General features: G+C 39.0%; 1 protein-coding gene across 1 annotated transcript; it reads left to right on the top strand.

The window, feature by feature from the left end:
- Positions 1-5,757: 5,757 nt before the first annotated feature.
- On the top strand, positions 5,758-11,555 carry metrn (meteorin, glial cell differentiation regulator). The gene is made up of 4 exons (XM_015375158.1): positions 5,758-6,012; positions 7,223-7,662; positions 8,708-8,767; positions 9,431-11,555. The coding sequence occupies exons 1-4, from the start codon at positions 5,906-5,908 to the stop codon at positions 9,742-9,744; spliced, it is 921 nt and encodes a 306-aa protein (XP_015230644.1). The 5' UTR covers positions 5,758-5,905; the 3' UTR covers positions 9,745-11,555.
- Positions 11,556-12,602: the final 1,047 nt, after the last annotated feature.

The raw sequence follows: 12,602 nt of genomic DNA, 5'->3' as shown, positions 1-12,602 counted from the left end.
TATATATATATATAGATATATATATATAGATATATATATATATATATAAACAATGTAGTATTAGGAATTAGACCCGAAAGCAAAATCCTGAAATCCTTCTTGAATAAAAAATGAAAATATTCCCTGGGTATATTTCATTCAAATTCTGGACTTTAATTAATGAAAACTTTAGAAGCCTCCATTTGTGATGTTCTAAAGTTAAGCTGTCCATTAGTAAAACATGTAAGGGTTTAAAAACGATATATGCTACAGCCCAGACATTTAGATAGCTCTGAATATTTTTACGGTTTTCACACTTTTCCAAAACTTCTTTTGCCCAAAGGACAGAACTTAGTCAGTTTTCTCTATGAACCTAAAAGATCTGCACTGACAACCTATTCAGTTTATCGGCCACAGGTATGTTAATTAGATTGCTCTTGCAATTCAAAGGTTTCATAATGCCATCCAATATCAAAGATCCTCCACCAAACCGGACATGACAAGGTGATTGATATAAATTTTTCGACATAAAAGCTTGTTCTTAGCCTCGCTTGGCATAAGAATACAGCTTCAATTGAACTACTTTTAAAACCTATTTGTGTTTGTTTTATAATGACAAAATGTTTCTTTTTTACTTCTAGATATGCTGCTGAAATAGAGAGAGCATCTATTGGTTGTTATAGAAAAATAGAAACCCATATATGACTTATGAATATGACTTCTTTTGTGAAAAGGTTTTTATACATCTCAATTTTCCTCACTGTGCTTTTTGGTGACATGAACCTAGGTCCTCCTCCATTTTTGATTGTTGCTCTGACGGTAACTCAGACCCAACAGCTTAAATAAAGTGGAGAAAATTACTTTTTATATATATATATATATATATATATATATATACAGTGTTTAGAGCAACAGAAGATGAAAACGAAGATGGTTTAAAACCATAAGAAGAAATACAATTATTTCAACGTTTTCCAAGTTGCTATTTTCAATAAGTCCCCAAGGACAATAACCTCACATTAAGGTGCACTTTATGTGCTGGAAGGTGAAAGGGAACTGAAAGTACCTCAAGTGATACCTCAGATGGTAATATTGCAAATAAATCTTACCTCGTTCTAACTAAGGTAACTTTTAATATGAAATAAATTTACATTGTTTACGTTACTTGCCCAACAGTGCAAAGACGTAAATGAGTTTATCAAACTGCAATTTTTTACAGCCATTTACAGACTTAAAAACATCAACAAGCATTGACACTTCTTTGTCTCATAGCATTTTTCTTTTATTCTCTATTTCGTTTTCATTTTAAGCAGAAGTTAGCCTCATATGGCATCAGTATAAAAACAAAAAGTCACATATTACTTTTTAAGTTCCTAGCTCTTAGATTTCATTAGAAGCAGACAGATGTAACGGAGAAGGAAAACAAACAGTGGTGATTTCTAGATGATCCAGATTAGCAGCAAGGTCCAACAGCAAGCTTTACAAAATTATAGGAACAAGGACGTCTTAAATTCTCAGCTCATGTGTTGTCGTTTTTTTTCATGAGTTATTTTGGCTGCATTCTGCTGCTATTCTGTGTTATCTTTAGAATGTACTGTTTATGCATTCCAGGCACTTTCCTTCATGTGAAAACTGTTAATCAGTAATGAATCAATTAGAGAATTGCTCTCACAGGTTTATTGTTGACAGGAAAATTCCACTCCGCAGTGAAAACAGTGTCCTTTCTTTTTGCAACTGTGAGAAAACAGCAATGATAGAAAGTTTCAGAGAATGTCAAGGTTCTGTCAATAAAACTAACACCAAACTGTCACTACATCCTTCCTGTGTTTGCATGCACCATGCACACATAAACACTTGTAAGCATACAGTGGCGCTGTTTGTAGACGCTCTCATTGGCGGGCTGGTGTGAACGCAGCGAACGCAGGGAGCTGAACCCCGGCGGGAATCCGGTTCACTGGTCAAAGGATGAAGGGACAAGCAGACAGTGTTTCACTACAGTCAAAGATGGCATTGTTCTGGATCCAAGACTGGAAACAAGTGGGTCTGCTGGTTCACTTAGACCTTCGATTGGAACTCAGATGTAGTTTGATTGCTGCTCTCGGATTTAGGATTTCTGTCCCTTTTCTAAAAGCAGTAAAACACAAAAGGAACTCTTGACCTCTTTGCATATTGTTTTGTTATAACCACAAACACCTATGACAGACTGCTGCACCCTAAATGCACCAGGGAGCGTTATCACAGATCCTTCCACCCAGCAGCTGTAAGACTTTATAACCACCACTGTTCCCAACAACATCAATAAGTTGTTAAATTAATGCTGATTTTGCACATTTTCTATCTTAGTCATTTAAATAACCTGCTGCTGTCATTTTATATTTTGCGCATCTCTGATGTCGCTGCTATTTTCAAATATCCATTATTTTAAAAATGTTCATAGCTATATATTGGTGATTTATTCAACAGGTGCACAGTTTTATATTGTTAAAACACTTTACAGTACAGTATTATATTTGTTTATTTTTTAACTCCTCACTATTATGTTATTCTTATAGACTTTTCTAAAGTCCACATTGTGTGACCATTTTTTTCTATAATCTTTTTTTCTGTGGTAAACACCAGAATTTCCCCATTGTGGGACAATAAAAGCATTTTCTATTCTTTTCTATTCTATTCTGCTTATATTTCAGTGGTTTAGAAGTATCAAATTGAAGAAACATGACAGCTAGTTTTTAACCCTTTTTTAAGCCAGTTAAGACACAATTTTTTATTTTCCTTTGTGTGTTAACATTTTGAGAACAGGTTTTTTCATTTAATGGTATAATATTTCAACCTCTGTTGCAATGGATCAAGAGCGTCTGTGAATATTTGTTATCAGGTCTTACTGGAAATTTTAACTGGGCCATTTTAACAAGTAACTTTGCTTTTATTGAAGCTATTCCATTTAGCTCTGACTAAATGTTTACTTAAAACATAATGTCATCACTTAATATGTTTTTATACTCAAAAAAATTCCAAAAATGAAAGTTCTGGATTTGAGCCCGGCTGAATGAGCCCGTAGCTCACATCATGTCAAGGCCAGATGGTTTGTGTCAGCTTTTGTTTTAACAGATGCATGCATCAAAGCATGCACGCTGTTGCATGTGACAAAATGCGTAAAACGGACTGTATACGTCTGAAGACAATGTGCACACGTGGGTGCTTTGACATGTTCATGGAATCCATATTTAGCCCCCAATATATTCATTCTCCTTGTACTGGAAAACCCACCCTGTCACTTTGTGCTCTAAACTCTGCTTTGAATTGCTTCAAGGAAAACAAAGCTCCACCCTGCTGCAGACAATAAAGCAGCTGGATTCCTGCACATGAGCCTTTGTGTGGAGCTGCAGCCTTGTCATAACTGAACCTTTGTCAATCACATATATGTGGTGAAAAGTTGCTGGCTCGTGGAGCTGGACAGCAGCATTGGCACAAAGGAACTTTGGATTTGGTTATAAATACCGCAACATAAAAGAGAAGCCAGGCAGCGGAGGGAGCAGGGGGTAAAACAGTGGGAGAGGGGGTCATCATCAATGTCATCCCCGTCCTATATGGTATGTCTGAGAACCAGGTTATTGAACTGTGGTCTGTGCTGCATTACAGCTTATATTGCTAATGTGTGTCGTTTTCCACAGAACTTAGATAACATTGTTGATTTAAAGCCATCATTACAAAAATAAAGAGTGAAAACTGAATTTATAAAACGCATGCCATGTTTTATAGTAGGTACATTTTAAAAACTTAAATTTGGCCTGATCACAGCAAACCATCAACCATTTAACATTTTTAAATTGGGGTTCTAATAAACATTTTACCTGCATCAAATAAGTCTAAAATGATTAAAAATCTAGATTAGTTGGTCCCTACGGCTACAGTCAACCGATAAATGCCTTTAGTGATTAGTCATTAGAAAAGTAATCTTAATGAACCACCATGATGTTTTGGGATTGGATTGGTTTTAAGAAAAAATAATAGTAAACAAAAATCATTAACATTAGGAATACTTTACAAGTTTTATTAAATGCTGACAGGTTTTGTGTTACTCAACCTTACCTATCAACCAGGTTGTTATTTTGATCAGAAGGGCCCAGGAGGTCCCATTCAAATGTGTTTTTCACTGATTCACTGTTTACTGATTTACTGTCATGCAAATTGTGTTTAAAAACTCTTCATGGCTGTTCAAGTGAAATTGGGTGATGACTGAAGCTCATAAGAAATGATAAAATCATACATGTAGAATGTTACAAGTTTGCTGCAGTGTTTGCCCCTCTCTTCACCCGAGTGTCCAAGACATGAGGCTGAAGGCCAGAAGACACGACTATAAAATGGATCATCAGGTCCAGACTTAAGGTGTGCAGGTGCCGAGTGCACCGATGAGCATCACTATATTTGAACATAGTATTCGAAATGGACAATCCTACTAGGTATATAGTATATAGCTATGCACTATATATTGTATATATTATATTGTACATTTTATATTGTATATAGATAGTGATAGTCCAGTGAGCTGTTTCCAGATGAAATTTCTTTTTGTTTTACACTTGTTAAACAAAATGACAAATAAAATCTGTCTAAGTCTATAGATTCTGTATTCTGTATATATATCAAATTTGTCTTACAAGTCAAATTCCATGTAACTGCAAACCTACTTGGCAATAAATTTGCATCTGATTTTGAGGTGACACTGTGGTTTTCCACATGGGCGTAGAGAGGGAAGCTATCCAGCACCCCTGCCAGTACTGCAGCTCTGCCTACTTGCTGAGACAACAGTCAAAGACCTCCCTCTGTTTTTTTCATTTTCAAAGGACTTCAAAACTTCCTTAACTAACCCTTTAATATCAATTCTTGTTGTGTCAAGGACATTGGTTCTCGCTAAATAGCAAGTTTGTTCACTCTAACATCAGCATGTAGTGCAAAGAAGTGCTAAATGGTTCATTATTCACACTTTAACCAAATACTTGGTGAAAATATTCTGTATTGATTAAAACCTGGTTTTTTGTATTTAAATAAAATGGTACTTAGGGTTTGTTTTGTTTTTGATCATTTCTTTTTTAACTCTTGTGTAGAAAAGTACACAGAGTTAAAGAATCATTGTTAGGTAAATTTAATAGTAGACATTAAGCTACTTTAGCCCATTTTTTGGGTAAAATTACTAACCCAGAATACTGTGTCGAATCACTAATCCCTCTTTTTAGTGTGAAATTAACACTAAATAACCAAATATAAGTTATTTTTTTTCACAGAATTTAAGTTTTATAGTTGCTCTACATTTTTTTAACCTTTCCTTTTTATTATTTTAACAACATATTATCATAATTACTAATAAGAGAAATAAGCCCAGATACAAGGGCTTTTATACAGTCATAAAGTTGTTTTCATATCTTTATTAGTTTTAAATTTGTTAAAATTTAACATTTCTTTGTTCTGTGACAGACACACCCAACATGCTAATTTATTTCTGCATTATGAGATGCAAAAACAATACTTGACGCCCACTATTTAAATAGTTTGTAATTCATGTGCATTAGGTTCATTTGTAATTCCGATGCAGACCTGTCCAACACAATAGGAGGTTTATCTTTGCATACAGTTACTGATTTGGGCCAGACTACCCCCACCCCTTTAACCCTCTGACAGAGTGGTTTAAAGTTTCCCTGCTCGGCCTCTGATTGGTCGCTGAAGTTTTTCCAGAGGGGAATAACTTCACAGCTCTGTGTCTGCAGAGCGCAGAGGCGCTCTGGTGTCCTGTTGCGCGCATCAGGGTTTGGAGATGCAGATAAATGGAGATGACCGGAGATAGGACTTCAGTTTACAGGGAATTCGCTTTCTGATCGGTTTTGGAAATTTATAAATATATTTTTTTCTTTTGCACTGTGATCGGTTGAAAATGCCTGGCTTTGGGCTGCGGATTAACTCTACCTGGATCCTGCTTTTGGGCATTTTTCATTCGTGCTTTTCAAATTATTCGGAAGACCAGTGTAGCTGGAGAGGAAGGCAAGTGTTTCTTTTATTTATTTATTGTTTTTCCGTGTGCATATGTTTTCACAAAGACAGGTTACAGGTGCCTTTGGATGCAACAGGCTGAAACTTGTTTGAGTGTAATTAAAATGTTTGGGTTGGCTCTGCAGCGAACGCGCCTCTGGGCTGTCTGCAGGAGGCAGACAGGCAGGAGGCAGCAGGATTTATTTAGAGCCTCGTGTGAAAAAAAAAACAAACAAACAGAAAAACCGTTTTGTTTTAATTGCATATTTTCTTCTATTATTTACTTAAATTTTAATCAAATAGTTAAAAAAAAATCTGGTGATGTCATGATGCCAAATGAAACTTTTTTTTTTTGTTTAAGCTCAGCCAGCAGGTGGCGCGTTTTTTCTTTTTTATTGATTTATTTCTCTAAAGTAATAAAACATAAAAAAAAAAAAAAAAACTTTTTTCATTCATTAATGCACAGGGGCGACTCAAAGGGTGGGAAGCCCAAGGGCCATTGATAATCTGCCACCATAGTGTAAACTTTGTGACCTTTTTATCTCCTGGGGCCATCAAGTAGAGGCCTGAAAGTTTCAAAAGTTTGTATCAAGAGTAAGACAAGACTAAGCTCTCTAAAGGGGAAGGGAAATGAGTAAATACTGGACCCCCAATTGGATAGTGCAAAAATGCACAATAAATAATATAATGATGTAAAGCACTTCATGAAATCAGGTACCTATGTTAGGCAATATTTTCTAACCCAGCCCCAATATAGGGACTGGGGTTGAGTAATATAAATCGGTTGCTATATTGGACATAAAAACGAGATGCACATTATTTATTGATGGGTTTTCATTGTTTAATTTAGTAAAAAAAAATAATAAAAAAAATAATTTAACTTTATTGATCTCACATTGGAGAAATATATGTCTGCATTTAACCCTTGGGGAGCAGTGGGCTGCCATCATAGGGCACCCAGGAAGCAATCGGGGGTTAAGGGTCTTGCTCCCAGAGTGGAGGCTGTGGGAGTGGGTTTGAACTCAGAGATTTATGGATTCAAAGCTTGATGCCTGAACCACTAGGCCACCAATCCCCCTTATTACAGTCTGTTATGGACCAACTGTCTTTACGCTGCCTGTAATGCTGCTGGACAGAGGGTTCAGTCCCCCCTGCACTAGCAAATGGATATAGACTATATTTAAAGATATTAATTTTGTATTTTTCCTCCCCTCCCTCACAGTGGTTTGTCCCAGGAGCAGGGCAGCGTGGAGCAGATCTCCCTCCACTGCTCAGAGGGCACCTTGGACTGGCTGTATCCCAAAGGAGCCCTGCGCCTCACCCTCACACCTCGCTTGTCCCCCATGGGGGCAGTGGGACCTGGCGGTGGTGGCAGCTCTGGGGTCATCACTGCCTGCGTAAAACCCTCTGAGCAGTTTCACGGGGCCCAACTCTACCTGGAGAGGGATGGGGTACTCGAGCTACTGGTGGGGGACAGGATAGAATCATCCCCTCCCCCAAGGGTGCGCTGCTTCAGCTGGACACCAGGAGAAAGGTTAGCCCTGTTCGTGCAGGCGACGCCCCATCAGGACATCAGCAGGAGGATTGCCTCGTTTCGTTATGAACTGAGGGGGGACTGGACGGCTCGCATGTCGCTGGATTCCAACTCCATCAGCACTGAAGGTGAGTTAACCTTGTTAGTAAAAAAAAAAAAAAAACATTTTTAGATTAAACCTCTGAGATGTTTAAGGGGCTTTACGGTTCGACAGCAAAGAAATTAATATGAACCATTGACCAAAATATAAATTGGAGGTCTGTATGGGTTTTAATGCTGGGTGCAGAGGGGAGGAGTACGCCAAACTAACTCCAGAGCCGTGCTGGTTTGGAGCTGGAGAGGGTTGAGGAGGGGGGGACAAAAGCTCAGTATTTGGGGGATCTCTCAGGAGTCCACAGCCCTTTGAATGAGTGCCACATGAGTATTCTGGGATTACTCCGGTGGCCTAGGCAACACAGAGGCCTCTGCCCAGCTGAGATGCTCTGCTCCTTTGTGGAACTGCCTCCCTGTAGGGGAACTTGTCTGCAGGAGCCCAGCCCCTCCCTCCTTCACCCACATATACACACTGTTATTAGGCTGAAAGGCGGGGGTGGGGGGGGTAGAAAGGAAGGAATCCCATTTATCAAGAAGTTTTCACTAAAGACTGGAATGTTATCTTGGGTTGGGGGGGTAGTGCACTTTAAAAATTTTACATTTTCTTCTTCAAGCCATAGTTCAGGCAATGCAGCATGTTGGGTTTATCAATAAATCTAAACTTAAGTAACTGTTATGTTAAAGTGTTTTATAGCTTTTATTATAAAGGTTTTCTGTTTTCTGGGAAGTAGAGAAGTTCCCTCACCCCTTCCCCTTGGACTTGGAGGAGGTGTGATTTCAGACACCCTGACAGGCTTTAGTGCAGAGGTTTAGTTCACCCTTTAAAATCTCTGTGTTGGAGGATTCTCACCTTCTCTGGTCATCCTCTGCCTCTGTAAAAAGCAGCAGCTGTCGGTTTTATTACAGCGGTTCATCCCTCCCTCTATACTTGTGTTCTTTTAAGATGAAGGTTACGGTTTCATTGAGTGTGACATATACATGATCTTTTTCATTTCCAGGGGATTTGCATATTGGTGTTTATTTAATTTTGCCTTGTTGGGTGTCATCAACTAACTCTGCCGCTACTTGTTGTCTCTTCAGATGCATGCAGGCCCTGCAATGATACAGAGATCCTAATGGCAGTTTGCACCAGTGACTTTGGTAAGATACCAGAGATTCAAGTTGGCACTATTACAAAAACTAGAAAATCAAAACAGAAGCCCTTAAATGGGGAATTTAGGGATTTTGTGAAAATCACTCCTGTTTTTAAACAACAGCTATTCTATCAATGTGAATTTGTATTGGACAGCTTTAAAAAAAAAAGATATTTACACAGCAAACTGAGGCTGGAGGCGGCACCATTAATTATCTTCCTGCATGAAACAGGAACATTAAGGCTTTGTAGATCAGAATGTAGAAGTTAAAAAAGGACATAGTAGTATCTTTGTTCGTATAAAATGAGCTGACAATCAAAAGATACTAAATTCTCATAGGTACATTTGTAAAACAAAGAAGTGAAGGTTTAGAGAAAAAGACAATAATGATAAAAGACAAATTTCCTATGTTGGACACATCGTTGAGTGTTTCTAGTAAGGGCACTGAACCGTCATTAGAACCACTTTGAACCAAAGGAGGAAGATGTCCTGACGGCAATTACTACTAGACAGATTATTAGGGAGACCAGATGTTTTGAAAAGTTAATATTCACCCAATGCTTTACAGAAGCTGAACAGAATTTTCTTCTTTACTACATTTAATGTTATGTTAAACGTGTTTTAAAACAAGCAACAGAAACCTAAGTGTCCTGTTTTGTTTTTTTCTCAGTTGTGCGAGGGAACATCCGCTCTGTTGAGGAGGATGAAACTCTTCGAGCAGCCGTGATCAAGGTCAGCGCCACCCGGGTCTTTCGTCAGAAGTACACCCTTTTCACCAGCAACAGTCGGCTGGCCAGCCGTGGTGAAATCCGGACTCTGCTACAGTGCGGTGTCAAGCCGGGACCAGGCAGTTTCCTCTTCACTGGCAGGGTCCATTTCGGGGAGGCCTGGCTGGGGTGTGCACCACGCTACAAGGACTTCCTGAGGACTTACACTGTGGCCAAAGCAGCTCAGCAGATCCCCTGTGAACTGCCCGTAGACTGAGAAGCTCTGGTGCTGCTCATCTACACTGCAGAATCAAAGCGTGGAGCTGAAAGCCCGGCCAGATTGAGCCCTGTCCAGGAGGAGGCCGCAGCGAGCAAATCAACACCGTTGTAGCCACGGAGCCACCGGTGGATGTGGCCATTCCAAAGGACTGAGGAGAGAAATGAACCCTCTGCCATCAGGCATTTCAGTGCAATAAGCAGTCATGGTCCAAAAGACAAGGTGGAGTCATGACTTCCTAGACATGGATGAAAGGACTTGGCGGTGGACATCTGAACAAATAGGGATCAGAGAGCCTATGCTCGGAAAAGCCATTCATTCTTGTCTAATTTAAAACTCAGGAAAACAATGTAAAATCCAGCAGCAAGCTTACTGTCTGCTAGCCAAGGTTTTCATAGAAAAACACCTCAGAACACCTTTCTATGTTTTCTTTTTGGTTGGATCATGTGCAGATGGTCTTTCCTCCGCTTGTGTTGTCATGTTATCAAGGAGGTCACATAGAAACCTCTGGAAAAGAATCACAGAACATTATTTGCACTCATTAAGGAGAAGAGAATGGCCTTGAAGTGAAATGTTGCAAGCACTAAAAACCAAATGAGAAAAGCAACTATATGTAGCATAGTGGATCAACGAAGAATTTTAATATATGTACAGAATAGAGAGACCATACAGTAGTAAAACAAGGCTGTTGGAGCAGTTTAAGTTAAGAAGAAATATAGTAACGGGAGAGTAAAAACATTTATTTTCTATTCAATGCCACCTGCCAACAAATCTAATGATAAAATAAACTGGAGATTGATGGAAACAGCCCTTAATTTGAAGCCAGGATTCAGCAAATATTTATAAAACTGAAGACAATTCGCATTATACACATTCTATTAATAACTATTGTCTGGCTATGGTAAAAGAAATACAAGTGAATTTAAGGAACCTGTGATACATGTATTCATCCTATCAGTGTTGGTCTAGTTAAAATGAAAATATGCCTTTTATTTAGAGATGTAGCATGAAATTGGTGTTTGACCTGAATCTGAGGATTTTCAGCTTTATCAACTAAGAGGCACATCTAAAAATTGCAGCAGGACTCAAGGACTTGAGTTCAAGATAGTTTTCTAAGCTTTTAACGGCAAAAGCATAATATGAAATATCTTCCTTTCATTCAAGCTGCCGGAGAGACCAGTACTTATAGCAGATAACAGGAAGGGCGAACTCCTGAGCTTTTAGCTGTCTAGAAACATTCTGGAAGCCTTTTGGAAATTTCAGAGTTGCAATAATTCTCAAGGGAAGATCTATTTTATGAAGGTTAGCCATTCTAATCAGTGGAAAATTAGAAGGACACCTGCCTTTCTTTTAAAACATGAGAAAAAACAGCTTTACGGCGATATATCTCATCTGCTATTACTGTATAATTAATTATCTCTCACAACAAGAAGGCTCAAACTAAGGAATTTAAATGCTGTTCTTATGTTTTTGTATAAGAAAATACATTTTTAAAAAGAAATCTGAACTGGCCAAAATCAGTATCAGAGGTCAGAGCCATCAGAAAAGGGTTTCAAAGTCCTGATTGGTGCATTTGTAGTTTTAATGGTGTATAAAAAGCAATCCAGGTTTCATGTGCACTAGATGTTCAAGGAGAAAAAAGGTTCACACCAAATTACCATGCTGAAGTTCTATGCCTAAATGCTTATACTGCCAATATTGTTTTTTTCTGCTGTGAATTTATGTTTATATGAAACTAAATGTAAATATGTCCATAAGAAATGTTATAAAGACACAAAAACTTAAAGTTCTGTTGATTTTTTTTTATGTTGTTTTGTGCTATTAAAATATTCTTTATGGAAAAACATAAATATTGTTTGGTTTCTAATTTCTGACTCTTTACTTTCCACATCTGAACTGTTCAGCCTATGTTACGCTAGGAGTTTTCAAGCTTTCTTCCACAGTAAAAGGTTCTCAGGCATAAGACACTTCAAGTACCCATGAATCAGATTCCTAAAAGCCAAGAACAAATGCTGTCCCTGTGAGAGGGAGAAGGCCTGAAAGGCTAGAGAGATTTAGGGACTGTGGTGCACTTTGGCAGGCGGAGGGCACTGGGGACGGTCGGAGTCTGAACTGGGAAGGAGGTTGAAAACAGCAGTTGGAATCCCGTTGTCCTCTGCCTCCTGTTTTCAGGATTCAGGAAGCAATAAATTGCCATTAGGGAGTGGTGTGGCAGACCAGACTGGGCCGAAGGTGCCACACAGTCGCTCGTTTCATCCTGACCACGTGTACACAATGAAAGCACAGCCCTTTCTGCTTGGACTGCATAAACACAAAGCCTGTCCACCTTTCCCTGAGCCTTCTGCAGTAAATTCACCACCTGTTTCTTCTTTTTGAATTAAACTGTGTCGTGCACACCTCAGTAAAACCTGAGATTTATTGCGAGCATTAAGCCGGTTCTGTAATACAGCAGCTGGGAGAATTTACATGGGGTTTAACTTTAAAGGATCACAAAAGCTTGACAGGCGTCCTGGAACTGCCTGCCCAATCCTCCTGCTTGGCGTCTGCATCAAGAGTTGATGTGATGGATCCTCCCCAGCCATTTATTGCCTCAGTGCCCCTTTAAAACATCCTGCATGGAAGGGGGGGTGCACCCTGCAGACACACACACACCCTCCCTTCCAGCCTAACTGAAGTTACTGCTCCAGTCTGATAAGCCTAAACAAAGAGCCACTGATTATTGCCCCTCACCTATATATCATTTGACATTTTGACAAAGCTGAACTTCCTGCGCTATTGTCATTTTGTTGAGACCCCCCGTCCACAATTTATGTCACTGTTGTCACACTTGCATAGTTTTGAGTTTTCTTTGCAAAGGC

The sequence above is a fragment of the Cyprinodon variegatus genome, unplaced genomic scaffold (genome assembly GCF_000732505.1).
Source record: "Cyprinodon variegatus isolate N-32 unplaced genomic scaffold, C_variegatus-1.0 Scaffold113, whole genome shotgun sequence".
In the NCBI taxonomy this organism is placed as follows: domain Eukaryota; kingdom Metazoa; phylum Chordata; class Actinopteri; order Cyprinodontiformes; family Cyprinodontidae; genus Cyprinodon; species Cyprinodon variegatus.
The sequence above is the reverse complement of the archived record's forward strand: the minus strand, read 5'-3'. Positions and strand labels throughout refer to the sequence as shown.

Coding starts and splice junctions, on each gene's coding strand:
- metrn (XM_015375158.1), top strand. CDS start 5,906: ATGCCTGGCTTTGGGCTGCGGATTAACTCTACCTGGATCCTGCTTTTG. Junction 6,013..7,222: donor CAGTGTAGCTGGAGAGGAAG/GCAAGTGTTTCT, acceptor CCTCCCTCACAG/TGGTTTGTCCCAGGAGCAGG. Junction 8,768..9,430: donor AGTTTGCACCAGTGACTTTG/GTAAGATACCAG, acceptor TTTTTTTCTCAG/TTGTGCGAGGGAACATCCGC.